Genomic DNA, 24,439 nt, shown 5'->3' on the forward strand with positions numbered 1-24,439 from the left:
TCCCCTACAGTGATTTTCAGGGGAGGGAGATGAAGGTTGTTTTCACAGAGGATGGGATTTCTACCCCTTCACTGCCCAAACTGAAGAAGCATGCTTTTTCCTAGAAGTTCATTGGAGGAGGGTGGAGTCCAATAGTTGGTCCAACATGGCTCCCTGATTGGCATCTTTCTCCCATACAACCCCTCTGCTGGCTATTTTCCTGCCATCTCAGTATTTGCCGTTGGTCCCTTCAGATAACACTGATGAATAGTTCTTGGCCAGGCTTTTGCATCCACTCTTCCTTAGGTAGTTTATATACTTTCTTTCATTTCGTCTGCCTTCTGTGGAGTCCACTGCTGGCTGTGGGTGGCCTGATTGGCTCTGGTTCTCCTTGGGCATGCCAACCAACATCCAGAGTTTTGGTTTAAGAAAAGACAATGAGTGAATTAAAGAATCTTTCATTGTCCACACCAGGAAACACATTGAGTCAACACTGACCAACTCATGGACAATGGGAGAGCTGCCAGTTTAGGTTATTTTTCTCACTCTCACTGCCCTAGGCTTTCTGATGTAAGGGTTTAGAGGACCGTTTTATGAAGCCGTGAACCCATGAGGTGTTTGAAATTTAGTTCTGGGGAGGGAACTCTTGAAGAATGAATCTTGTATTGACTAAATGACCTAATTAGGCTGCAGACAATTCTTGCAAAGGAAAGATCACTCTATTTCTGAAATGAAAAAGAAAGAGGCTTTCTGCGAGGGTCCTTCTGAACTTTAATAAAAGAGCATCCCTGAGGAGTGGAATGGTCTGAGGTTTTAGGAAAGTAATAAAAATGCTGGCAATGTGAGGAGGCCCCACCACGGAGGGAAGGGCAGCATCCTGGAACTGATTTAGAAAATGGAGCTAATGGAACGCAAAGGCGTGAAAAGAATTCTGACTGATCCATTTTAGGCCCTTGGCTTTTTGCTTAAAACTAACAAATGAGCCTTCCTCTTTTTTTTTTTTTTTTAATTTATTTGGCTGCATTGAGTCTTAGTTGTGGCATGAGGGCTTATGCCCTGAGGCAGGTGGGATCTTAGTTCCCTGACCAGGAATTGAACACACATCCCCTGCATTGCAAGGCAGATTTTTAACCACTGGACCACCATGGAAATCCTGCCTGCCTCTCTTGAGGTTACATGTAAAGCAGAATGATAGCTTCCAATTTTTATAACCTGCTTCTCTTGGAACATTAAATGATTCCCACCCTCTCCCTTCCCAAGCCCATTTTCTTCCTAAATGGCCTCTTTTTGGCTCTAAAGCAGCCAGTGGATGGTTGAAATCCCACGATCTCCTCACTCATCAGCATTTCTCCCAGGCCAGGGCATTGTTTTTATCATATGCATTTTCTCAAGATCTACAAGTTGTGTTATTAACCCTGAGGGCAGCAGGAGGGAATGGTTAGGAGTCGGGTAATTAGGGAGATTGTGAAAGCCAGGCAATCAGAAGGCAGAACTGGACTGTCAAACTCAACATCTGATGAAATTCAGAATTAATTGGGAGAAGTAGCTGTTACCATAGTAACCAATTCCCACTCTCCCTTAAAATGGAAAATAAACAGAAAACAGGACAAATACTTCAAGTGAGTGTCTGGAAAGAAGGCCCTTCTGTGGAACAGTAGGAGAAAAAGGAGAGAGTCTGGATATTTTAGGATTTGCTGAGACAATGGTAAAACCAGTTCGTGCAAACAGAATGCAAGGCGTTTTTGATGGTTCAGTTCCACCCTTGTTTTCTCTAAGAAATCTCTGCACCCCCTTTCAGACTGCCTTTCCCATCTTCCTCTCTGATCATCCAGGTACTTAAAGTCTGTATCTCACAGGTTAGCCCTTGACTTGTAAGTGCTGGAAGGGAAAGGCAATCCACTCCAATATTCTTGCCTGGAGAGTCCTATGGATGGAGGAGCTTGTTGGGCTACAGTCCATAGGGTTGCAAAGAGTCGGACATGACTGAAGCAACTTAGCATGCATGCATGCATGCATGCAGTTTTATTCAACTAGATAGCAACTCCTCCATAAAACAGTGTCTTATGCTATGTTTGTATTCCCTTTATCATGTAGCGAGATGCTCAGATAAATGCTTCAGATAGGCTGATAAACAAGCATTTTCAGAAAAGGGAGTGATGTTGGTTAATGAAAGAGAGTCTTTATTGAGTATTAGGCAAGAAGGGTAAACCTATGATGCAGGAAGGTGGTGCGGAGTCATGACGAGAACACACGCTTTTGAGTCACACACATTTGGGATCAAATCCTAACTGGTTATCTTCCTGACAGAAATGCATACGGAGCAGTGTCAAAAGACATACACAAGAATGTTCATAGCGACTTGGTTCGTAGTGACCCTCACCTGGAAACAACCCAAATGTCTCTCACCAGCAGAATGGATGCATTCACAAATTGGAGTACTCTACCGCAGTGAAGATGGATAGTCTTTGACTCCATAGAACAGCATGGATTAATCTTACAAATATAATGTTGAACGAATGAAGCCATACACAAAAGAATATACTACATGATGCGATTCCACTTTTAGAAAACTCAAAATCCAAAACTAATCTGTGATAGTGGCCTATATACATACCCCTGGGGAGATGGTTAGTGACTGAAGAAGACATGGTGGGTACTTGCAGGGTGCTGGCCACATTGTTTCATGATCTGAGTGCTGGTCCCCTATTTATGAAGGAGGGATAATGTTAATCTCATAGGATTGTTAGGGTTGGATGTGACAATCCATGGTGTGTAGTAATTGCTCAATAAATGTTCACTACAGTGATTATGATGAACTTCCCTGGTGGCTCAGACCATAAAGAGTCCGCTTGTGATACTGGAGACCCGAGTTCAATCCCTGGGTCTGGAAGATGCCCTGGAGAAGGGAATGGCAACCCACTCCAGTATTCTTGCCTGGAGAATTTCATGGACAGAGGAGCCTGGTGGGCTGCCATCCATGGGGTTGCAAAGAGTCAGACATGACTGAGCAACTAACAATGCACAGTGATTATGGATCAGCCTTCTTGGAGGGATCACTGTCTGGAGAAGTTCTCGGGGTGATGTGATGAAATCCTGCACTGTTTCATGGGTCCAGGATCCTAGATGCTACCCTGTCCCTTGTTCCATCTGTTTATTTTTCTTGGCAATGTCTTGGTCTCATGTCTGCTGAGCTCCTTATGGGCTCTTGGTCACAGGTTTTCTTGGTCACATGTCTGCTGAGCTCCTTGTGGGCATTCAAGGACTCTGTGTTCTATTCATAGTCTGTTCCTTCTTTCTCTCATCTTAGTCCCCAGCACTGTCCACTCTGGTGAGCCTGCTTAACACGCTTCTGGTTCCCCCACGCTCACGCTGCTCTTTCTGACGGCTGGTGTCTCCTCCCCTTCTACCCTGGTAGAGATTTCTTCCACTGACCCCCGTGGGTGCTCTGTAAAGCTCTGTTGCTCTGTTAAAAACCTGGGTCTGCACCACATGGACTCGGGCCCCACACTGTAGGCTGACTCAAGCTGAGCTCAGTTTCTATTCAGGGGTTTAATTTTCCTGGTAGGCCTGGCTTGTCAAGGGCCATAGTTTTCCTTACCATTCTGGAGCCACCAGGCTTCTGGGTAAAACTGTCTGGCCAAGAGACACAGGCTTTCATTTTTCAGAAAGGAAACCCTTCCCAACTGGTGGAAAATAAGCTTTTGCTTAGTGACTAATAACATAAACACAGACGAGATTTCTGGGCTTATAAATAACCAGTTGTAAAAGTGCCCAAGGGAAGCGGCCCTTTTTTGCCCAAAGAATGGCTGAGAATGTTCCTATCACCTGGCTGATAGAGACCTTACAGTAGGCAAGCCCGAGCCGTGAGCTGGGGGTGCGGAAACCGGTCATTCTTCAGGACGAATTCCCAAGGCCTTGCTCTTATATGTGATAAATCTTGGGCTACTCTGGAAAAATAATAGCTGATCTCTAAGGTTCTTCCTGCTCAAAAATCCTGTGATTCTGGAGCAGCCACCACATGTTTTAAAGAGTGATGCCAGTGGGGAGAGGAAAGTTAGGGTTTTGTTTTGCCAGAGCTGCCTAAGAAGCAGACAGAGTAATTACAAGAATAGCTCACGGTGACTGAGCAGTGGCTTGGGCACCGTGCTTAGGGGGCTAGGGCCCGTGAGCTCACTGAATCTCCCCTTACTGTGTGAGGAGGTTCCTGGCCTTATTTACTGATGAAGAGACTGAGATTCAGAGAGGTTGATGTATGTGGATAGTAGGATAGGGGCTAAGAGCGTGGAGTGTGCAGTCATTCGAGGGCTCAGGCCTTGTATTTGCTTTGTGGCCATGGCAGTCACTAACCTCACTGTACCTGGGCTTTCTCATCTGTAGAACAGGGATAGTCATAGGACCAAAGCCATGTGATATAATTCATGCAATATCGGCACAGTGCCTGCACATAGTAGGCCTTCCAAAAATGCTGCTATTATTAGGAAGGGCTCAGAAAGCTTCATATATAACACTTCATGGCCTCCTTGATGAATCACTGATGCTCCAAGTCTAGAAATGTTTGCAGTTACCTTATACAGGGTTGCAGTTATGGCATTGACCCCGAGACTCCAGCTGCTTCCTACTGGAGGACTTAAGAGTGGGGTTCCAGAGCCAGGCCTGGTCACGTGGACAGTTCTCTTAACCCAGCTGCCCACCAGCCTTGTCGGCAACAGTGGGGCTCTTGCCTCATTCATCCAGCATTTCCCAAACTGGCTCCTAGTTAGTTCAGTAAGAATATTGAAATGGCCAAATCACCCTGCAAAACTCAGGGTTAAAGAAGCCAGGTTCTCCAGGGGTGATCAAGTATCAGCATTTTCCAAGTATTTTACCGATGTTTGACCGTGGAACCCTTTATTCCTCTGGATGTCTTGCGGGACTAGTGCTCCATGAAACATGTATTTGGCTGTTCCCCAGCCCCTCCAAACACAGTCAGCAAAGGAACAAGAGTGAAAGGATTGGGGGAGATTATTAGGAAAGGCATGCCTAGGAACGTGAGACAGGTGGACAGAACCAGGGTCTATTTTAAAGGTAGGAGCAGCAGGACTGACTGTTGGAAGCTGTGTAGTAAAATGTTTGGCACATTGAACTATGTCAAACAGAATTGTGTTTATACCTCCTTGATACCAAGTTAGCCAGTTGGAAAGGGACACGTCTGGTCACTGTCACAGGCCTCTTGTATGCAGGCAGCCAGTGACCACACCTTCTGCTGGTCACTGAAGGGACCAGTGGCTTTGGCCTTCTTTAAGCACGTATCAGGCTTGTTGGAAGTGTGAGGCTCCGTGTTTATTTCCCTATCAAAGTACTTTCCCTCTCTCCCCCTCAATTACCTCCCCCCAAACCCGCTCTGCCACCCCAACTTTTAAAATTAGAAAACCTGCTGCCCTCTCCAGGGCCTGTTACTCTGTCATTTTTTGAGGCTGAGCCATGCATCTTGAGGCAGGTTTTCCAGTTTCCAGAGTTTATTGTCAATGAAAAGTGCACAACAGGCTGAAATCCCCAGCAGGAGCCAAGACTGCAGGGTGCAGCGAGGCCAGGAGACTTGGGAGCAGCCAGTTTTATCTGGCTGTTCTCTCTCCTCCTCCTCCCTGCCCTCCTGCTTCTCCCTTCTTTTTTATCAGAGAGGTTTGGCTGGACTTGAAGGAGCCAAAAAGGAACTGGAGGGGCCTGAGCTTCTAGCAGCCAGTGACAAGATGTGGGAGGACAGGGGACCCAGGCCCGGGCACGTTCCGGTTCACTGAGTGTGTCTGTGTGTCTGGCTCAGTGCTAGGTCCTGGGCTCCAATAGTATTGATACCAACAAGAATAACTAACATTATTGAGTGAAAAGGCAGGCTTTGTTATAAGCATTTAAAATAGCGGATATCAATAAATCCTCCCCAAAATTCTAGAAGTACGTACTGATATATTTACATTTTACCGTTCAAGTGAGGCACAGAGAGGGCAAGCAACTCTCCCAGAGTCAGACAGCAAGTAAGAAGCAGATCCAGAAATCTACTTAGGAGTGTCTGGTTCCAAAACTAGTTATTACCTCTCTAAGTCTAGGCTCACAGTCCAGACAGAGGAAATAAATATGTAAGTCAGCAAATATATCCACACAGTTTGAAAGTATGGTAAGAGGTAGAAAGGAGGCAACATGGATGCCATATTTGAGTTTATTGTTGCCTGATGAGTTGGAGGGGCCCTGGTAGGTCAGACAGGTGGGAGTAAAAAAAGAGGGAAGAGCATGGAGGTGGGAGACAGCAGTGTGTGTGTGTGTGTGTGTGTGTGTGTGTGTGTGTGTGATAGTGAGAAACAGTGAACAGTCTGGCATCAGTGGGCATAGGGGGCCTGACAGGGAGTGGCAGAAGCTGATGAGATGGAGAGAGGTAGGCAGGTGTCTACCTGGGAAGGAGGGCCTTGGGTATCCTACAAACATTTTTATATTATATCCTTTGGGACTGATGGATTTCAACACAATGATTATTTTGTCCTTGCTCAAAAGACATCATATGTGAAAGCCCCAAGCTTTCTGCTCATAAAACAGCAGTGGAATAGCTTTGGCTGAGGTGGAGCTGAGGACCTGGAGCCCGTCTTTCATGTCCTCCTCTGACCTGGCCCCATGGGCATCTGACTGCCTAGAACTCCTAGGTCAGTCTAACAGAGTTTGAGTGTCATTGCTAGAGAATATCAGGGTTGAGCAGAAAGAAGCATTTAGTGCCATGCAGTGGTTTACTGTAACAGTCTAGAATGCATTTATGAAGTTTTGAGTACCCCTCATTTAATAAATATTGATTGAACCCCTTTGCCAAAAGGCCGTGAATGCTTGGGATACTTCAGTGAATAAAACAGACCCGCCTACTTTACATTCTAATGGGACAGAGAGAATAAATGTACAGATGTGTAACAGGGATAAGAAGGGCCCATAGGACTTGTAGGACCTGGGGGCCACATTTGGAAGTTTGGGTTTTGTTTTGAGTAAGATGAGAATCTGGAAGGTTTTGAGTAAAGAGGTGACAAGTTCAGCCACCCATTTGGGGATCCAGGTAGCTGGTACATATCCAGTGATTAATAAATGGTCGTTGTGTTTGTTATTCCCCATCATCCCATCAAGAAGGGAGATGTAGAAGTGGGAGGGGCTTGTGAGAAATGAACCTGGTGAAGTGGGTGGGGTCCTCAGAAGAGAGGCACTTATCCTGCAGCGTTAGCAAGGCGAGTCCAGTCAGAGCAGCGATGATGTCATTGTCCACCTGGCTGGGCAACTTGCCCCTCTCCTCGTCACGCTGATGGCCTGACTGGTCTGCTCCCTGTGCAGCGACATCTCCACCATCGCCTCTCTCTACTGTGCTGTCTGTAGTCCTAAGTGAGCTTGTCGGTTAAACTGGCTGTTTGTGTGTCGCTGTTCCCCCCGCAGTGTTTGAGAACAAAGATAAGATTGTGATCATCATGGAGTACGCCAGTAAAGGGGAGCTGTACGACTACATCAGCGAGCGGCGGCGCCTCAGCGAGCGGGAGACCAGACACTTCTTCCGGCAGATCGTCTCCGCCGTGCACTATTGTCACAAGGTACGGCCCGCCCACCAGTGCTTCCGCCGCAGGTGGTTTCCATGGGACCACGCGATTCTGTTCATGTTATGAAGGTGACATCTGTTCTTTGTAGTATCAGTTCAGTTCAGTTGCTCAGTCGTGTCCAACTCTGCAACCCCATGGACTGCAGCACGCCAGGCTTCCCTATCCATGACCAACTCCTGGAGTTTGCTCAAACTCGTGTCCCTCTAGTCGGTGATGCCATTGTAGTCATTGTAGTATATACATAGAATTTATAAACTAGAAAGAAGAAAATCACCATGACCTTGAATCTCAGAATCCAGGAATCACCCACTATCGACATTCTTGTTTGTTTCTTTCCAATCTTCTTCCCTCTACTCCTCACATTTATTAAAAGCTTATTTAATAATTTTAGGTTTATAGGAGTTTCCATGATAGTACAGAGTCCCCATGCACCACACTCAGTTTACCGTGATGCTGACATTTTACAAGATTGTTGTACACTCATTAAAACGGAGACACCCACATTTGTATACTGTGATTAACAAAACTCACAGTTTTGTTTTACTTGGGTTTCACCAGTTTCCCTACTTGGGTTTCACCAGTTTTCCTTGGGCTTCACCAGTTTTCCAACTTGGGTTTCACCAGTTTTCCTACCAGTGACCTTTTTCCATTCCAGGATCCAATCCAGACACCACTTTGTAAGCATTTTTATATTTCTGTCTTGCTACTTTTTTCACTTAGGGTTTTAAACAGTTTTCTATGTTACTAAAAATTCTCTATCATTATTGTGATTGTTGGATGTTTAGACGTTCTGCTGCTGCTGCTGCTAAGTCGCTTCAGTCGTGTCTGACTCTGTGCGACCCCATAGACGGCAGCCCACCAGGCTCCGCCGTCCTGGCTATTATAAATAATGACTGACATCTTTCTACAGTAACCTTTTTTCTATCATTTGAATAATTGACTTAAGAGAAATTCCAGAACTGGAATTAGTAGACCATAGGTTCTGAACCTTTCTATGCCCTGGTTTCTTTTCCTTGCATAGGTTACATCCACATAGGTTATGTACGAGTGTGCGAGTGTAGGAAGTAACTTCAGTTGTGTCTGATCCTTTGTGACCCTATGGACCCTATGGACCGCCAGCCTCCTCTGTCCATGGGATTCTCCAGGCAAGAATACTGGAGTGGGTTGCCATTCCCTCCTCCAGGGGATCTTCCTGACCCAGGGATTGAACCCGAGTCCCTTAAGTCTCCTGCACTGGCAGGTGGGTTCTTTACCACTAGCGCCACCTGGGAAGCCAGGTTTTGTACACACATGTACAGTTTATTGCCACACAACTAATGGGATGTACTCTTAATACCCCTAGTTTAGCTACCCTTGGCCTCTGCAGAAGGGAGTGAAGTACACAGATAACTCCAAGCCGTACTTCACCCAATTATTATTTATCACTTTAGTCCTGATTTTCATCCCATTCATACTTTTCCACAGAACTGTCACACCTGGAACAGTCCCTCACTTTGAGGACTGTAGTGACTTGAATCCAGCATAGCCTCCAAACTAGAGTCATTTTCTTCATTGAAGTGATTGCAACACAGGGCCTTCTGGTTTGTTCAATATTCCGGTTAATTGAGAGTCACTCTGGGATGACCATCTTCTAATTATTTACAATTTAAAATCCTTAACCCATGAACATTATTTGACTTCTTAGCTGACTCAAAAGGCACTTATGATTCAGATTGTACAGTGTTTTGTATCTTATCATCATGCATTATCATAAAGCATCATAGATCCTATTTTCATTATTTAAGAGTGTGAAACTTGGATTGTGTATGAATGGGGTTTCCATCTTATGAAAACTAGGAATGCAGCCGTGTAAACCAAACTACTTCCAATGCTTAAACAAAATCAGCCACCTTGTGATCTGTATCTTTTGTTCAGGAGCCCTGCTTTGTGCATTTCTGATTTCAGAACACATCCCTGAAGGTTTGAATTACAAAGAGTGGTAGAAATACATGTTTTCAACCTCTTCGGTCAGTGTTTTTGGAGAAATTAAGAATTGTCAAATGGAAAGGAAACTAAGCAATAAAGTACCAGCTGTGAACATGCAGATTCTGAACTAAAGAAATCCTGAATGAAAGAGAATTCCTAGCCAGTTGGTTTGCTTAAAAGGGCAGCTTCAATTGCAAAGGTCTTTTATGCTGAATGATGTTAAAAACATCTCCCGGTCTGAGTAGCTGGTTCTTTCAGTTCCTCTTCTCTTTCCCTGCCCACCCACCCCCTTAAAAGATCATTGGGTTTTAAAAAGAATTAAACTGGACAGTTGTAACTGCTGTATAGACCAGCGGCCTATTGGTTAAGGATTTCTTTTCACTGTTCAACTGGCTGTGTGCTTGTCACTGGGCTCAGCAGCCAGCCTTGCCAGTGTTTGCTTGAACGGAAAGGTCCTGCAGTATGGCAGTGGTCTGCTTTGGTCTCCTTGGCCTCTCCGCCTTTCACCCTTCACCCCACATTGAGTTCTGCCCAGAAGAGAGGGATTTCTAGAACCTTCCCTCCCAGCTGCTTAGGAAATAACCCTTGAAAGGGCGTCTGTTATCCTCAGGACAGTTGTGCATGGTTTTCTGGGTCTAAAAAGGTTGAACCCAGTGTTGGGGAGACAGGTAGACCAGAGAGACAAGCCCGGTCTGTGAGCCCTGCATTCTGAGCCGCCAGCAGGGAGATCTGCCTCTTCCCTGGGAATCGCCATCACAGACAGACGATGTCTGCCCCTGCCTGGGACGATACTGCTTTCACACGGTGGAATGACATTCCCACAGAGAATCCCCCCGCTGTTTTACAGGCTCTGGGGGAGAATGGATTCCAGTCATTTTTCCCTTAACCACGCAGCAAGTGACTAATGCTCTCCTGTCGCTGGTGCTGGTTGCTGGCGGGACGCTTCATGACAGTGAGAGAGGCCCCCGAAGGATGGGGGCGAAGACCACCGGCACTGGTGCACTTTAATCTGTCAAAGATTTTTCCCTTTGCTCACCCTCCTTCCCCTTCCTCCCCCTCCCCACATTTCTCCTTCATCCCAACTACTCCCATTCAATTCCCTGCATGTCTTCTCATTTCAGAATGGTGTGGTCCACCGGGACTTGAAGCTGGAAAATATACTGCTCGATGACAACTGTAATATTAAGGTAAAGCTCTTGCCACGCTGATGGATGTGCCAGACCTGGGGATTGTAGCTGGTGGGGGGCGGGGAGATGGTGGTTAAATGCTGCTTCAAGCTGCAGCCTACGAATAAGACAGCCACTTCCTTCCCTGGCTGGCCGGGTGGGGAGCATCACGAGGCTTGAGCCCTCAGTTCGGTTGAATTCATGCAATGAGCTTTTATCGATCTCCAACTCCATGCCAGACATTGTCCTAAGAACTGACTTAAAATACTGTCCCTGCCCTTGGGAAACTCATAGTCTGTAATGATCACCATCAAAATACTTAGAGTAGCCCAGTGCATTTGTACGTCACATCATATTTGCCCGATATCACTTAAATAGAATCTTCACAACAGCCGTGTGAGATAGAGACTGTTATTTATATCATTTAACAGATAGGGAAACTCAGGCACAGAGATGTTAAATAACTGTCCTGAAATGACACAGTGGTAAGCAGCGGAGCTGGGGGTTTGAACCCACGTCTCTCTGATCCACTGAGCCCAAGTTTGAACCATTGTGCTGGGTTTGCCCGCAGGCCCCCAATTTTATTATCTATCCTGGTCACTCCTCTGTCACTCCCATCCCCTGTCTCCTACTTCTCCTTCATCCGCACCCCCACCCCAGCTGTGGAACCGGGAAACTGAAATGCTGTTGGGAAAAGAACATACCAGCAAAGTGATGGGGTTGACTTTTATGGGGAATATTATTGCTGGCTGCTGCCGGAGCTGGAGAAAGCTCTCCTGGCCAACAGGGTTCCAGTGCCTCCCGCAGAGCACTCCAAATGGCCTTTTGATCATGGCTACAAAATAAGCAAATGCAGTTTCAAAATAAACGGGAGCTCACCGCATGGGTTTCATTATGAAATGGCCTTGGTACTCCCGGCACCAGGGGTCCCTCCCATTGGCTGCTGGTGACGTTAGTGTCTCAGCCCTGGTCCCCAAACCAGGCATGGGAATGACCTTGCATCATCCCCTCCTTTGGTTGTTGCTCTCAGTTGGGGGAGTGCGTCACAGGGAGACTATTTCCTTGCCAGGGAGAGTGGAGTTGCCTTGCTGTTTGGATTCTGTTCGTGGATCATGGTGGCAACCATTAGTCACCATCGTCCTATGAGAGGCCCCTGGAAGACACGTCAGGGTGATCTCTTTTTTTTTTTTTTTTTTTTGTGAGTGGTTGGCGGTGATCACGTATTTCTCTGTAGTCCATCGTGTAAGAAGGAAACAGTTGGTCAAATTAGTCTTTCTAGGAACAGGAAGTGAAATCTCAGGGTTTCTCCATTTCTGGCAAAGTGGTTGGATGATTCTCGAAGGAGCAGTGGCTGCAGGGTTAAAAAGAGTTCCATCTTGTGTGGTTTACTAGCTGCTTGACCTTGGGGGAGCCACTTAACCCTGTTTCCTCAGCCATAAAACAGGGAGGTGGTAATGCCCACAGGCTTGTCTTGAGGACTGAACAAGATACTCTGTTTAGCTTTATCTGAGCACTGTTCAGTGAGTCACAGTTAAGAAAAGCAGTGACTTTGGGGTTGGAGGGCCTGGTTTGGTAATGCAGCCTTGCCCCTTACTGACGGCAGTGTTTAGAGGAATTGTTCACTTATCTAAACCTCAGTTTCCTCATCTGTCCAGTAGAGATGCCAGCCCATTTCTTTGGGGATTGTTGGTTATCTGTTCATTACCATGTGTCAGGCCCTGTGCCTAGTCCTGGATAATCCACGACAAATGTGAGGAATTTAGACAGTCAAAGCTCTTAGCACTTGACTGTTCATATCCAAGATACCTGCTGATAAGGCTGGCCGTCCAGGAGGAAGTTGAACAGGAAGTCAGCTGCACTGAAGGTGCCTGGGGCTTGGTGGTCAGACCACAGCGAGAGAACTGGGTTCTGCTCCAAGGGACACATTCTAAGGGCTTGTGTCTTCCACCCTGGCAACTTTCTCTGCAGGTTCTTCCTGCCACCTGCTCCCAGAGCTCTCAAAACAAGACGTAGTCTTTACAAGGCCTGGAATGCAAGCCTGTCATTCAGGGATTGGGTTCTGTGGTACAGCTTGACCTCCTGGTCCCACGATGTAGTAGCAGAAGTGATAAGGCACATAGCTTCCTATGGAGTCATAGAATTCCCCAATGGAGGAGAAGAATGGTTAGCATTCAGAAAGCAATTGTGCTGGGAACAATGGGCAGGAGGCCTGAGAGAATGGCTCATTTACATAAAGCAAAAGGGCAGTGATATAGGGCCTCTCAGCTCCCAGGACCAAGTCTTCCTTCCAGGGTCCCTGACCATTATGTAAGGAAAAAGCAGATACATTAAATATTATGAAAATTGAGGTTTTGATCCTTTTGCCTTAGGAGTCTTTAAGAATTTCTACTCCTGGCATTTACCAACCTAAAATGCCTAATTGAGAGTGAGAAGAGTGTGTGTGTGCTCTGTGTCCAATTCTTTGCGACCCCATGGACTGTAGCCCACCAAGCTCCTCTGTCCATAGAATTTCCCAGGCAAGAATACTGGAGTGGATTGCCATTTCCTCCTCTAGGGGATGTTCCTGATTCAGGGATTGAACCCACTTCTCTTGAGCCTCCTGCATTGGCAGGCAGATTCTTTACCAGTGCATCACCTGGGAAGCTATAACCTTCCCTTTCTCTGATGCTATCCCTTCCTTCTGCTTGTTCAAGGACTCCTAAAAGGATCTGAGAAACCTAGAGCTTGAAGGAGTCTTTAGGTCATTTTCTGACTGCTGTTTTAACCCTTATGGCCTACAAAGTCTGACTGCCTCAGTACATCACTGTGTCTTTGTTTCCCTGGAAAGTGGCACAGAGCTTGTCACACAGTAGGTACTCTGAACTGTTGGATTTTGCAGCGAAGGGATGACAGCCAGGATTAGAATTCGCATGTTTGACTTCCAGGAAGATTCTCTTTTCATCATCTCACACCCACTTCCAAGGTTTTTGAAAATGTGTTTCAGCTGCTGTTGATCTCTCTTCTGGCTGCATGTGCTCAGCTCTTCCTGACTCAGCATTTTGCTGGAAATATATTTAGAAAGGGCACTTGTAGCAAAGACAGACAGACACATGGCTGCAAGCTGGCCTCCGAGTTCAAGAGATCCCATGTCATCAGTGTCTGGACGGGGTAGGGGGCAGGGGGTGAAAGGGGTGGAGGTGGGCATTGACCTTGAAGGTCTGTTACCAACCAGCAGAGTATGAGCAGCAGGTGCCTCTCAAAAGGTGGGTCCATCTTCTGTGTTTCAAGGGTAAAGGGCCTTTGCCCAGGAAGCCTATAAAGATGTTACTGGTGGAAACTTGTCACATGTCCTTGCAATTTTGGTGTGAGCCATGGCTCTTGTTTCGTTCCTCTTCCCTTCCCTTCCTGATGTTGACTTGCAAAGAGCACATCTGGCGTTGGGAATTATTTATCTGGCCACTGCGCAAGGGTGCGGCTTCTAAAAATATTCACACAGTCAGTCGGCAGAAAGAATGAGAGCAATGTGCTTCTCTGGGTTGCATTCCGTCCTCTGTGGAGAAGCATGTCTACCAAAATAGACACCCAGCATAGCATTAATTTGCAATTAATAAAAACGGGCCAGATTCACATCCCACTCTCTGGGAGAATGGAATGCTGACAATTCCCATAGATGGCTCCTGTTAAAGTGCCTGACAATGAGAAGAGGGCCCGGCACCAGGGTCAACCGACCCCAAGAAAAGAGGGCTGGGAATTTGGTGAGCTCCCAGGGCTCAGAGTAGAAGGACGCAGGGGAAATGGCCCGTTGCCCCTGATGACAATGGAAACACCCACTGCTGCAGATAAGAGCGGCTCTGAATGGCCAGGGCTGAGTTGAAATGGAAGGCCCGAGGCTTAACAAGACCAGGATAGGCAGCTCAGGGTACGGACCTCTGGGCTTTGATTATGTGAATGTGAGGATGCTGCGTTCATGCATTCACACATCCATTCATTTGCTTGTTAATTTGTCCACTTACGTGTGTGTGTGGGTACATATATATCCATGAATGCCTGTATTCACTCCTCCATCCTTGCACTTATCCGTTCAGCAGAGTGAACATCTCCCATAAGCACTACTTATTCGACCACAAGTATTTACTAAGTTGCTACCGTGTACCTGATGTGGTGCTAGATGATGCTGGGCATTTAATAGTGAACCAGATGTCCAGGTTCTTCTCTTCTCGGAGCTCAGGCTCTAGCAGTTGTTAAACTAGCTGTAGTAATAATGAGGCCTGAGAAGGTTACGGAGGTGAATGAGGAAGGTAAGGTACCTGCCCTAATGGATTTAGAATTCCATTTGGGGTCACAAACAATAAATACATCATGTAGTTCCCTGGTGGTGATGAAAATCCATGCAGGGTGAGGCTGGAGGATGGGGGTGTTATTTTGGCCAGGGGCCAGTGGGGGTGGGGGCAGTCAGAGATGGCCCCTTGCATAGGACTCAACTCAAATTCACTAGGCTTTTTGGCCTTTGTACACACAATTCCCTCCACCTGGAATGCTCTTCCTATTGATCTTTACCTACCCATCCTTAGAGTCTCACCTTCAAGTCCTCTTCTTCCAGAAAGCTTTCTTTGGTCCTTATCTCTTAGCAGGCCCAGATGCTCTGCTGTGTGCATTATAGCCCCATTGTAACCTTCCTGTTAAAAGGAAGCAGTGGGTCTGAACTATGGGAGGATCAGAAAGTCATTGCTGAGGTTGTGGTGACTGAACTGGGTTTTGATGGATGAGTAGGAGTTCAATAGAAAGGAATGTGATGACAGCCTTCCAAGGGGTGAAACAAAAAGTGGAAGTCTCTCAGTTGTGTCTGACTCTTTGTGACTCTTTACAGTCCATGCAATTCTCCAGGATAGAATACTGGAGTGGGTAGCTGTTCTTTTCTCCAGGGGATCCTCCCAACCCAGAGACCGAATCCAGGTCTTCTGCATTGCAGGTGGATTCTTTACCAGCTGAGCCACCAGGGAAGCCCAATGTGATGATGACCTTCCAAGGGGAAGAAGCAGTAAACACAGGAATAGGGCAAGTCATGGAGGCTAGACTAGGAAGTCTAGTCTAAGCCCCTGCTAGAAGCCAGAACCCTGTGGCAGAGCTTCCACATGCCTTATTTCATTTGGTTCTGAGAATGCCTCCACTAAGGTGGGTCTGATTACCACCATTTTACAGATGAGGCTCCCATAGCTGATAAGCAGTGGGGCTGGCTACCATCCTAAGGGCTGTTTGACAGTGAAGATCAGGCACCTGATAAATTCTGTAACTCTCCCACCCAAATTTGCCCTAAATCCAACAGTGCATCCTCACACTCACAAGCGTTCTTGCTTCAGTTGCCTGACGTTGTGTGTAGGCGGCCTGGAGACAGCAGGCCCAAGGGGAAACCCTCCAAGTGCCGATGGTGGCTGTGGCCAGGCAGCCCGAGTCACTGTGGTCAGAACAGCTGTTTCGGGAAACCATGGTTGAACGCGCCTCCCTTCCCCAGGTGGCTTGGGGTGCGTCATTTCCTGTCTCTCTTGGGAGGAGGTGTGATCTTAGATCTTAAGATAGAAGCCAACTCCACTTACTCCTGCTCACTGGTTCACTCCCTACCTTCACTTTGGAACAACTCGAGCGAGGCTGTCATGGGGAGAGCCACGGTGGTGAACTCCAGGTTCCAAGAGAGCTATGGAGTGTGTCTTCCTAAAGAGTGACACAGAGAGCCCATGTCCTCCTTACCCACCGAGAGCCATAACTCCCCTTTATGTGGAGCTTTACAGCCAGCGCAGCTCTTCACCCACATCTCAGACTAGCTGCATTCCTTCCCTTGGCCTCAGCTTCCTCATCTGCAAAATGGGGATAACACCTAGGGTTGGTGTGAGAATTTAATATACGTACCACTCACAGAATGGCGACTGTTGTGTAGCAATGCTGCTGTTATGATTTTCTCATTTAGTTTGATTTTGCTTTTCACAACAGCGTGTGGTTGGGCCAGTTGCAATTCCCTTTTCCAGAAAAGGAAACAGACTCAGCTGGAAGTAGTGATCACTAACATTGACTGAAGGCCTGCTATGTATAAGGCATGGTTTAAGGCACTTCAGTCAGTTCAGTTCAGTTCAGTCGCTCAGTTGTGTCTGACTCTTTGCGACCCCATGAATTGCAGCATGCCAGGCCTCCCTGTCCATCACCAACTCCTGGAGTTCACTCAAACTCACGTCCATTGAGTCGGTGATGGCATCCAGCCATCTCATCCTCTGTCGTCCCCTTCTCCTCCTGCCCCCAATCCCTCCCAGCATCAGAGTCTTTTCCAATGAGTCAACTCTTCGTATGAGGTGGCCAAAGTACTGGAGTTTCAGCTTTAGCATCAGTCCTTCCAAAGAACGCCCAGGGCTGATCTCCTTTAGAATGGACTGGTTGGTTCTCCTTGCAGTCCAAGGGACTCTCAAGAGTCTTCTTCAATACCAGTTCAAAAGCATCAATTCTTTGGTGCTCAGCTTTCTTCACAGTCCAACTCTCACATCCATACATGACCACTGGAAAAACCATAGCCTCGACTAGACAGACCTTTTTGGGCAAAGTAATGTCTCTGCTTTTGAATATGCTGTCTAGGTTGGTCATAACTTTCCTTCCAAGGAGTAAGCGTCTTTTAATTTCATGGCTGCAGTCACCATCAGTAGTGATTTTGGAGCCCCCCAAAATAAAGTCTGACACTGTTTCCACTGTTTCCCCATCTATTTGCCATGAAGTGATGGGACCAGATGCCATGATCTTCGTTTTCTGAATGTTGAGCTTTAAGCCAACTCTTTTACTCTCCTCTTTCACTCTCATCAAGAGGCTTTTTAGTTCCTCTTCACTTTCTGCCATAAGGGTGGTGTCATCTGCATGTCTGAGGTTATTGATATTTCTCCCGGCAATCTTGATTCCAGCTTGTGTTCCTTCCAGCCCAGCGTTTCTCATGATGTACTCTGCATATAAGTTAAATAAGCAGGGTGACAATATACAGCCTTGATGTACTCCTTTTCCTATTTGGAACCAGTCTGTTGTTCCATGTCCAGTTCTAACTGTTGCTTCCTGACCTGCATATAAGTTTCTCAAGAGGCAGGTCAGGTGGTCTGGTATTCCTATCTCTTTCAGAATTTTCCACAGTTTATTGTGATCCACACAGTCAAAGGCTAACATCTACCAATTCATTTGATTTCATGTTAGCCCTGTGAGGTAGGTTACATCATAACCATCATCCTCTAAGTTACAGTTGAAGGACCCCAGGGTCAGAGTGGCTGACATGCAGCAAATCCCCTGGGGATCTTCTGACAGTGCAGACCCTGACACTGTAGGCTCTGGGCGGGGCCTGGGAGCCTCAGTTTCCAATGGGTTCCCAGCTGGTAGGTGGTGAGGCCAGGATTTGAGCTCAAACATTCAAACCCAGCATCCCTTGCTTTTCTCATCATATGATGCAGCCTCTGTAAGGCTGGACATGCTTATTTTGGAAATGGATGTTAATCATTTCTCTTGGCTCTTTGGTGGACTCTGAGCAAACAGTTGTTAAGTAAACCAAACCCTTGGCATTATCCTAATGGCTGTAGTTTATAGAGTTGGCCAGTACTAGGGCTATTGCAGGGCTTTACATACATGTCTTTAATCCTCACAGCAGCTTTAGAGGTGGGTTCTACTATTATTCCTGTTTTGCTGATGAGGAAATTGGTGGCAGTTCCCACATCACCTGGCAGTGCCGAGTCTAAGGCTAGCTCCAGGTTCTTCTAGCTGTCTCTGATCTGTCCGATGCACGTCCTCTTAGTCACTGCAGTTACTGTCTGACCACAGCTTATGTTATCAACATCGACTTTCTTTCCCAGAGGTTAACCATCAGCAAGCCAGTACTTCCTTTTTCATTGGGTGAACTCCCAGGGATTACTCACAATAATTTTTAAAACAGTGGTGGTAAAATATACGTAACATAAAGTTTAGCATTTTTAGGTTTTCAGTTCAGTAACATTAAGTACATTCACGTTGTTTTGCAACCACCGCATCCATCCACCTCCAGAACTTTTACATCTTCCCAAACTGAAACTCATTCCCATTCAACAGAAACTCCCCATTCCCGAACCCCTGCCCCTGCATCCCCCGTCCCCCATCCCGGTCCTGGCATCCCCGCTTCTTGATGAACCTGACTCCTCTAAGTACCTCACATAAGTGGAATCATGTAACATTTATCCATTTGTGTCTGGTTTGTTTCACTTAGGCGAATAGTATTTTCAAGGGTCATCCATATTGTAGCGAGGCTAATTCTTTTGAAATATGAATAATCATTTTCCAGTTTGTGTCTCTGATTTTCATCCAGCAGGGCACGCCTCTAGAAAACAACAAAACTCCAGAAATTAAGGACATGAGCATTGACGTCTTTTTCAGAGTTCAGGCTGAATTGAACAGCCCAGTGTGAGGACAGAGGTGGTTCCGAACAAGGTAGAGCAGCAGTCCATTAGCAGTACAAATGCAAAGTGGTTACTTTCCTCCAAAGCTTACCAGTGTGTCAGCAAAGTACAACTTTGAAAGCAAAACCAGATGCCTCCTTGGTGGAGAGTCAGTCTCAATACACAACTGATGTTCTGCTACAGAGAGTCTTAGAGAACCCAGTGTTCACATGGGTCTTCTGTCTCTGACCTTCAGCAGAGATTCTTTTTCTTTTTTAAACTGATTTTTACCCGAGTATAGTTGGTTTAGAAGGTTGTGTTAGTTTCTAGTGTCCAGCAAAATGAATCAGCCATACATGTACATATACCCCTCCCTTTTGGACTTCCCGTTCAGGTCACCATAGTGCACTGAGTGGAGTTGTGTGCTGCACAGTGGTTCTCACTGTTGTATACATAGTATCTTCTTACGTCCTCTAACCTTCATATGCTTCACTTCCAGAGCAGGGGCAGGACTAGCTCCATTATGACTTTTTCAGGTTGGAACTATTTCTGGGATTCTTTTTTGTTTTATTATGTATAAAATTGGAGAAGGCGATGGCACCCCACTCCAGTACTCTTGCCTGGAAAATCCTATGGACAGAGGAGCCTGGTGGGCTGCAGTCCATGGGGTCGCGAAGAGTCGGACGCGACTGAGCGACTTCCCTTTCACTTTTCACTTTCATGCATTGGAGAAGGAAATGGCAACCCACTCCAGTGTTCTTGCCTGGAGAATCCCAGGGACAGGGGAGCCTGGTGGGCTGCCGTCTCTGGGGTCGCACAGAGTCGGACACGACTGAAGTGACTTAGCAGCATGTATAAAATAATCATTTCCCCAAATCCCCAAATATCTTTTATTTCATTCTCTTTGCCTTTTTCTAGTATCTTCTGTGTTATTTCACTTTCATATTTTTATTGAGTTCAATTCACTTAAAAAATCCTATGTATTTGAAAAAGAAACCTTACATAATTACTTCCAAGGGAAAACCAGTATTGCTTTGAGTATAATGAAGCTAATCAAGTTACCCATGTGGATTTAAAGGGGGGACATGTATTTGAGCTCCAACTTTGTAAAAATGCTTAAAATGGTAATTGGCACATACATTATGTCATTTAATTTTCACCATGACATCGTGGGGTTGGATACTATTCCTACCTCCATTTTACAGGTGAGAAATGGAGACTTTGAGAAGTTTTAGAACCAGTGGACATTCCCTGTCTTACCGTTGTTATACGCTCCATGTGGTGTGGAATTTTAGAGCTGCAGCCCAAGTTCAAGTGGCTCAAAGATGGAAAAGTGTATGTGTTGATTAATATTGCTTTTCTGTTGAAGTGCCAGGAACATGGACTAATCTAGATTTCTATTAATTTTATGTCAGCAGCAATGACAGTTTTACTGGGAGAGGCTGATAGACATCAGTCTGTAAGGATGGGAGTGGGACATAACATAAACACGCTTCTCAGAAGGGCTACAAAGAAAGCGAGGATGCCTAGACTTGGAGCACTCGGGTGTGCATGTGGGGATTTGCACGTAGTGGTGGCGGGTGTCTTGTGTGTGTGTGTGTGTGTGTGTGTGTGTGTGTGTGTGTGTGTGTATTTGGAAGCTCACACAGTGCCCCAGATGCCACCAGCGTTCACAGTGCTGTGTCGGCTCCTGCCTTAGCCAACTTCTTGGAATGTTCCAGGGCTGCAGCTGGTCCCTTCGTGTCCTGATTGACAGGGCATGCTTCATAAAGCTTCTAACCAACTTCCTGCAAGCCAGGCAGGGAGGGGCCTTGATAAGAAAGTGAAATTCAGGGCAATTAAGTGCAATCTGAGTCCCGAGAATGCATTTTCTGAGTGCGGTTATGTGCCAACTGCTTTCTGTGCCATTCCATTCATTTGGGGTGACTTTACAAAACTGGCTTCTTGGCGCTGCATTCAGAGCCTCAGCTGGATGGATGAAATCACTCACCCTATTTATAAGGCTCGAGTGGAAATGGGTGTAGGGTAGGGCAGAAGTCCTCAGAGGCTCAGCATGGAAGGCTGTCTTAGACTGGCTGAAATTTGCAGATTGCCCACGGGTAGCACAAGGCAGCGGCTTGAACCTTTAGAGACACCTGGTTTACATTGTCGCTTGCTAGTTAGCTCTCCTGAGATGAAAGACCTAATTTCCCTAAACCTCAGTTTCCTCATCTGTTCAGTGGGTTTTTTAAAAACTGTGATAAAACATCCATAATGTCAAATTTGCCATTTTCGATATTTTTAGATGTACCATTCAGTGGCATGAAATACATTCACATTGTTGTGTAAATGGGATTTTAGATAGGATTAGATTGGAGAGTGTAAGGAGCTAAGGTGCTTAGGACAGAGCCTAATAACTGGAGGTTATTCAATAAGTGGTAACTAAGTTTATTATTATTATTTTATATTATCTACTAATTATCTTGTGCTTTTCAAAATATAAGGCCTATTCTGGTGACAAGTGTTTCTTGGGTGAGGACAGGGGCTAAGCAGTGGATGATACAAAGATGAGGGGTGGATGTGGAACCTGCCACCTGACTCAGGGGACTCAACCTAGTATGCAAGGTGAATTTACATATATATGTATGTGTATATTTGTATATACATATGTCCTGATGTATATATACACACATAAGTAGTATATAGTATATAGATACTATATATATGTAGTATATATATACTTATATATACTACATACTTATGTATATGTCAGGATATATGTATATACAGATTTATATGTACATATGTAGTATATATGAATATATGTGATAATTCATAATGTATAATATACATATGCATGTGACAATATGTGTATACATGTAACATATATGCCTTATATGAATATATGAATAGGTGCACACACAAACACATGGAAGAGCACTGCCATGAAGGATAATAAAACACTTGAAGAAACCAAAGGAGAAGAGAGTGATTCCAAGGGGTGTGTGATACAAGAGAAGGAAGGTTAAGAAAAACATTTGGCTGGACCCTAAAGACTTGAAAGTTACAAAGTACCTTGGCCTTCACAATCTCACCTTGATTAATTTTTTCTTATCATTCTCACAATAGTCCTGCAATCTAGAACACGGTAGGGATCATGGGTTTCCATTTTCTTGTAGGTAAACTGAGGCTCAGAGTGGCTAAGTGACCCTGCTCCATGGCACACAGATGGCTGGTGGTGGAGTGTGGGCTGCAATGTGGTGACACAGAGCCCGGTGCTCTGGGTCCATTTCATCTAGGGTTCCAAGGTGTGCACAACACAGTTCTGATCAGTGTGTAGGCGATGTCTGGTGCACAGGTAGGTGCATGTACCACATGGATGGATGCCATGAGATTTTCGGTAGGCTGCAGACAGTTCTCAGAGTAGCAACTATAAACATTAGTGTTCATCAGAAACACCAAGCATGTGATTCTGTGGGTATTTCTCAGGGTACATCTTTACTGATGTGAGAAGAGAGTCCTTGCACAGAGTGATTTTTAAGTAATAGACCACGCAGTGGGTGCCAAGCACTGCAGTCGGGAGTCACAGGCCCAGTTGTGCAAACTGGTCCTTCTGTGAAAGCTCAGGGCTGGAGAGCAAAGGATGACTCAACCCAGCTGGCAGAGCCAGCCAGGGGCGCCTCAGATGCTCTAGTCTGGGAGGTGTGAGCGGAGCTCGTGCAGACACTGACTGCAGTGCTAACAGGCTCCCTGGGTCTCACTTCTCTTTGTAGATTGCGGACTTTGGGCTTTCCAACCTGTACCAGAAGGACAAGTTCTTGCAAACGTTCTGTGGGAGCCCACTCTACGCCTCTCCTGAAATTGTCAATGGGAGGCCTTACCGAGGGCCAGAGGTAAGCAGCTTGCCTGGTGTGTAAGGTGGGGGGCTTAAGGGAAGGAAAGAACTTAACCTAGGAATACTTAAAAAAAACCCCATAAAAGCAAGCAAGCAAAACCTTATATGATTATAAAAGCCATAACATATATGTGTATATATATATATCTGGAAGAAAAATCCAGAAAAGCCTAAAAGAGAAAATAAAGTTGCCTCCAAATTTCCCCATGAGAGATAAGCACTTAATATTTATGTGATTTTTTAAAAGGGGTTTTTTCCCCCCCCAGTGTAGATCTCATATTTCAAATAATTGAGACCACTATATATGTGTATATCTCACCTTTTATTAACTTAAAATTGTCACATTTTCTCAATGTTATTAAAAACATGGTTTTTAGTGATGACACACTTATTTTATGCATATACCATAATTTATTTAATCACTTACCTAGATTTAGATTGTTTTTAGTTTTTCCCTGTTATAACAAAACAGACAAAACAGAAAGCAAACTGTCTCAGTCTGCAGTGAATCTTTTTGCATGCATTTTGGACAGCATGTATTTTTGATCCAGGAAATACATTAATGGAAATACATTTCCATTAATACATTAATTGCATCTTCTGACTCATGAGAAATGCATCTCTCTATATGCCTAAACCTATCAGGGCCAATGAAAGACGTGTATGTGAGAAAGTCCTTTTGAAAATGGGTGAGTTGTGACTGATTACTCATTTTTAGAAAGATAGTTCTATTTGCAGACAGAGTCATCTACTTAGGATCCTTTAAATAGCAGCCGTTCAGTGGATTGAAATGTTTTCTTCCAAATATTTATCTGTTTGAGAGTGTTTAGGGGCAGGGCAAGAGGGTAGAGAGATGGATGCCAAGAGCCTCCATCAACTGCAGTAAAGTCTTTCTAAAATAAGAATGTAAGGGAGGAGCCTAGGATCCAATTTACAAAACTGCAGAAACTCGACACTAAATTTATCATAGATAACGAATGCTCCTGTGATCGCTGATGGTCTGTTTCCGAGGTTACAAGCTGGCAGCCTGTGATCTGGCCAGCAAGCATACTTTATTTGGCCACGTTAGTCTTTCTAAAAAAGTGGACAAACATTTAATCAGTGGGCGATTTCACATAAAAGTCTGTTTTCTGACTTCTCTTGAAAACCCAAAGGCTCTAATAGTGCTGGGCCTGCTTGACTAAGTGGCACCCACTAGCCGGAGGAGGCTGCCTGCTTAAGATGGGTGACTGCCCGCCACAGTTTGCCTTCAAACCAACACTCCACGTTGTACCCCACCCTGTGTCTTGCCTTGTTCATGTTTGTTGCCTGCTTGGCTCTTGTAGCCATTTGGGTTTGTAGCCTCTGAGCCATTTGAAGACGGTGCAGGATTCCTGAATTAGGAGTCCAGAGATCCGTGTTCCTGTCTGACCTCCATCACTGGGATGGGGCGTCTCCGGAGAAACCATTTAACTCCCTTGGGCCTCTCTGTCAAATGGGGCT

The 24,439-nt window shown here is 45.6% G+C and overlaps 1 protein-coding gene across 1 annotated transcript in view; it reads left to right on the top strand.

Annotated features, from left to right (window-relative positions):
- NUAK1 (NUAK family kinase 1) overlaps nucleotides 1–24,439 on the top strand; it is a 78,986-nt gene that overhangs the window by 47,048 nt on the left and 7,499 nt on the right. Inside the window, exons 3-5 of the mRNA XM_027541899.1 lie at nucleotides 7,405–7,556; nucleotides 10,649–10,714; nucleotides 22,836–22,955. Of these exons, the coding sequence (XP_027397700.1) occupies nucleotides 7,405–7,556; nucleotides 10,649–10,714; nucleotides 22,836–22,955 (338 nt within the window). The remainder of the gene's footprint in view (nucleotides 1–7,404; nucleotides 7,557–10,648; nucleotides 10,715–22,835; nucleotides 22,956–24,439) is intronic.

Source organism: Bos indicus x Bos taurus, chromosome 5 (genome assembly GCF_003369695.1).
Source record: "Bos indicus x Bos taurus breed Angus x Brahman F1 hybrid chromosome 5, Bos_hybrid_MaternalHap_v2.0, whole genome shotgun sequence".
Classification (NCBI taxonomy): Eukaryota; Metazoa; Chordata; class Mammalia; order Artiodactyla; family Bovidae; genus Bos; species Bos indicus x Bos taurus.